The sequence below is a fragment of the Protobothrops mucrosquamatus genome, unplaced genomic scaffold (assembly GCF_001527695.2).
Source record: "Protobothrops mucrosquamatus isolate PMUCROS unplaced genomic scaffold, P.Mucros_1.0 scaffold4488, whole genome shotgun sequence".
In the NCBI taxonomy this organism is placed as follows: Eukaryota; Metazoa; Chordata; class Lepidosauria; order Squamata; family Viperidae; genus Protobothrops; species Protobothrops mucrosquamatus.
This window is the reverse complement of record NW_015390395.1, coordinates 64527-67205: the sequence shown is the minus strand read 5'-3', so window position 1 is coordinate 67205 and position 2679 is coordinate 64527. Positions and strand designations below refer to the sequence as shown.

General features: G+C 54.5%; 1 protein-coding gene across 1 annotated transcript in view; it reads left to right on the top strand.

Moving 5' to 3' along the window:
* Positions 1-142: 142 nt before the first annotated feature.
* Positions 143-2679, top strand: part of VEGFB (vascular endothelial growth factor B) — a 15024-nt gene continuing 12487 nt past the window's right edge. Inside the window, exons 1-2 of the mRNA XM_029286669.1 lie at positions 143-214; positions 954-1014. Coding sequence (XP_029142502.1) covers positions 143-214; positions 954-1014 — 133 coding nt within the window. The remainder of the gene's footprint in view (positions 215-953; positions 1015-2679) is intronic.

The window sequence follows — 2679 nt, the reverse complement described above, 5'->3', positions numbered from 1 at the left end:
CTGCTCTCCCAGACGGCCTGGCGGCAGCTGGCAGCACCTTTGCCCAAGCCTGGCCTTGGGCTGAAGCCAGCTTGCTCCCTCCCACGGCCAGGGGCACCGTGCGAAGCCCCCCACCCACCCTGCCTGGTGGACCTGACCCACCATGAACGTTCCCTGTGGGTTCCTCTGTCTTCTCTCGGTGGCAGCTTGGCAGCTGCCCACCTGCGCGCCGACGGTAGGTGGCGGTGTGAAATGCCAGAGCTGGTGGCGGCGGTGGGGTGGGCATTGGGGGGCTGGGCAAAGGGGCAAAAAGGGGCTATTCCACAGGGGAAGAGCCGAGGGTTTTGCCCCCGTCGAGGGCAGCAGCGTGGCTTCCCCGTCAAAACTTTTTCCAAATGGTGTGTCCGGACCCAGAGCGGTGCGGGCAAAGATGCCAAGACCTGGCACAGCCGCCCACAGCTGGATCGGCCCCTTGGGGTACGTGCAAGGCTCGGTCAGGGGTGCAATAACCAAGATTCCTTCGGTTTATAGAGATGCCCGGTTAGGATGTACCGAGCAGCTTTGCCCGACATCAACTATCTCGGTGCTGGCTTGTTTTCTTGCAGACGTTTCATGACCCAGCTAGGGAACATCACCAGTGCTAGAAGGGGCTGGGATTTGTGGAGGAGAAAGAGGGTGGAGGAGGAGGAGGAGGAGGAGGATTGAGGGGTCCTTGGTACTCTCTGAGCTTGGTTGTTTTCTTGCAGACGTTTCATGACCCAACTAGGTAACATCATCAGAGTGTGCGGGGTGTGTTTTGAAAGCATCAAAAGGCAGAATCAGGCAGGGGGCCAAGGGACACTGTAAGCCAGCCTCCCCCAAAACTTGTGCTGGTTGTGCGATGACCACCCAGCTGGTCCAAAACACTCATAAATCTCCATTTTTGATTTAGGCAAGCAGATCCTGAATATTTTCCCCCATTTTTCCATTGACAGACAGGGCCTCCCCCAGAGAAGAAGGGGGTTGGGCTTGAGAAGGGGCTGCCCACTACGGAAGGTAAGGATGGGATTGGGGGTGAAGGGGCCCCCTCCACCATTAATTCCGCCATCTCCAGTCTTTAAATGGGTTGGATGACACTTCCCCTCATCCTCATCCCCACGGGCAAGAATTGTAGCCCACCACCTCTTAAAGACGCTGAACGTTGGGAATGTTTTTTTCCGGGGAGTGGGAGCAAGTGAGTGTCCCACAATTTTTGCCTGCTTTAACATGGGATGGGGAAAATAAATGGGGTGTGGTTTTATGGGGTTCTGGGCTGTGGACTTTTAATGTTGCAAGGTGTCCTGAGTCAGATAGATAGATAGATAGATAGATAGATAGATAGATAGATAGATAGATAGATAGATAGATAGATGGATGGATGGATGGATGGATGGATGGATGGATGGATGGATGGATGGATNAACGTCTTGAGCAAAGAGAGAAGCCGCCGAAATTACGACGCTCAGCAAACGCTCCGGAAGGCCTGGCCGGGTCCGGAAGCCCAGCGACCTTCGGCCCGAGACCCCTTCGACCCCCTCCACGTCCACCGCCAGCAACGGAGCGGCCAGCACGCCTGGGAAGGTCAAGGCCCCCGCAGACACTCGGCGGAAGACCCTTTCCACTCGGATCACTTCCGAGCTGCCGGAAGGTAAATAAAGGCAAGGAAGGAGCGTGCAGGGAGTCCTCGACTTACGACTGTCTTTTTTAGCGACTGACGTCCGAAGTTACAACGGCACGGGAAAAAAGAGGACTTACGACCGTCTGTCACAGTTACGGCTGTTGCGGCATCCGCTGGGGGTGGTGGTCACGTGATCAAAATTCAGACGCTTTGGCAACCGGTTCACACTTATGACGGTCAGAGTGTCCCGGGGGTCACTCTGATCCCCGTTTTACGACCTTTTATCCAGCTAAGTCAGTGGGGGGAAGCCGGTTTCACTTAACAACCGTGTTATCGACTTGCACAACTGCACATTGATTCGTTTAACAACCGGGGCAAGAAAAGTCGTAAAACGAGGCAAGACTCAACAAGCGTCTCCCTTAGCAATAGAAATTTTGGGATGCTGTTACGGTCGTAAGTTGAGGACTACCTGTATTGGGGTTAAAAAAAAAAGTATTCTCTTTTTGAAATATTTTCAGGGTGTCCTAGCTCCTGTGGTTCCCCTTCCTCCTCATCCACGCTGTTCTCTTTCCTCTCCCCCCCGCCCCCTCCCAGAAATCCAGACCCCTCTGAGGATGATGCCTACTGGCAGGAATTCCACAAAACGCCCCCGGAGTGGTATTCAGACCAGGAGTTCCGGAGGAGGCAGCAACGCAACCTGAGGATGGTAATCTACTGTTTGCTGATCATGTCCGGAAGCCTCCTGGTTCACTTGGTATCCTACAGGTATGATTCCTTGCAGGCCAGCTCACTGCCCGCTGCTGGGAGTTCGATCCTGAGTGGTTCAAGGTTGACTCTGACTTCCGTCCTTCCGAGGTCGGTCAAATGAGGACCCGGATTGTTGGGGACAATAGGCTGACTCTGTAAACAGCTTAGAGAGGGCTGTAAAGCATTGTGGACTGGTATATAAGTCTAAGGGCTTCCTTCCTCCCTCCCTCCCTCCCTCCCTCCCTCCCTGCCTCCCTTCCCATTCCTATTTCTTCCTTCCTTCCTTCCTTCCTTCCTTCCTCCCTTCCTCCCTCCCT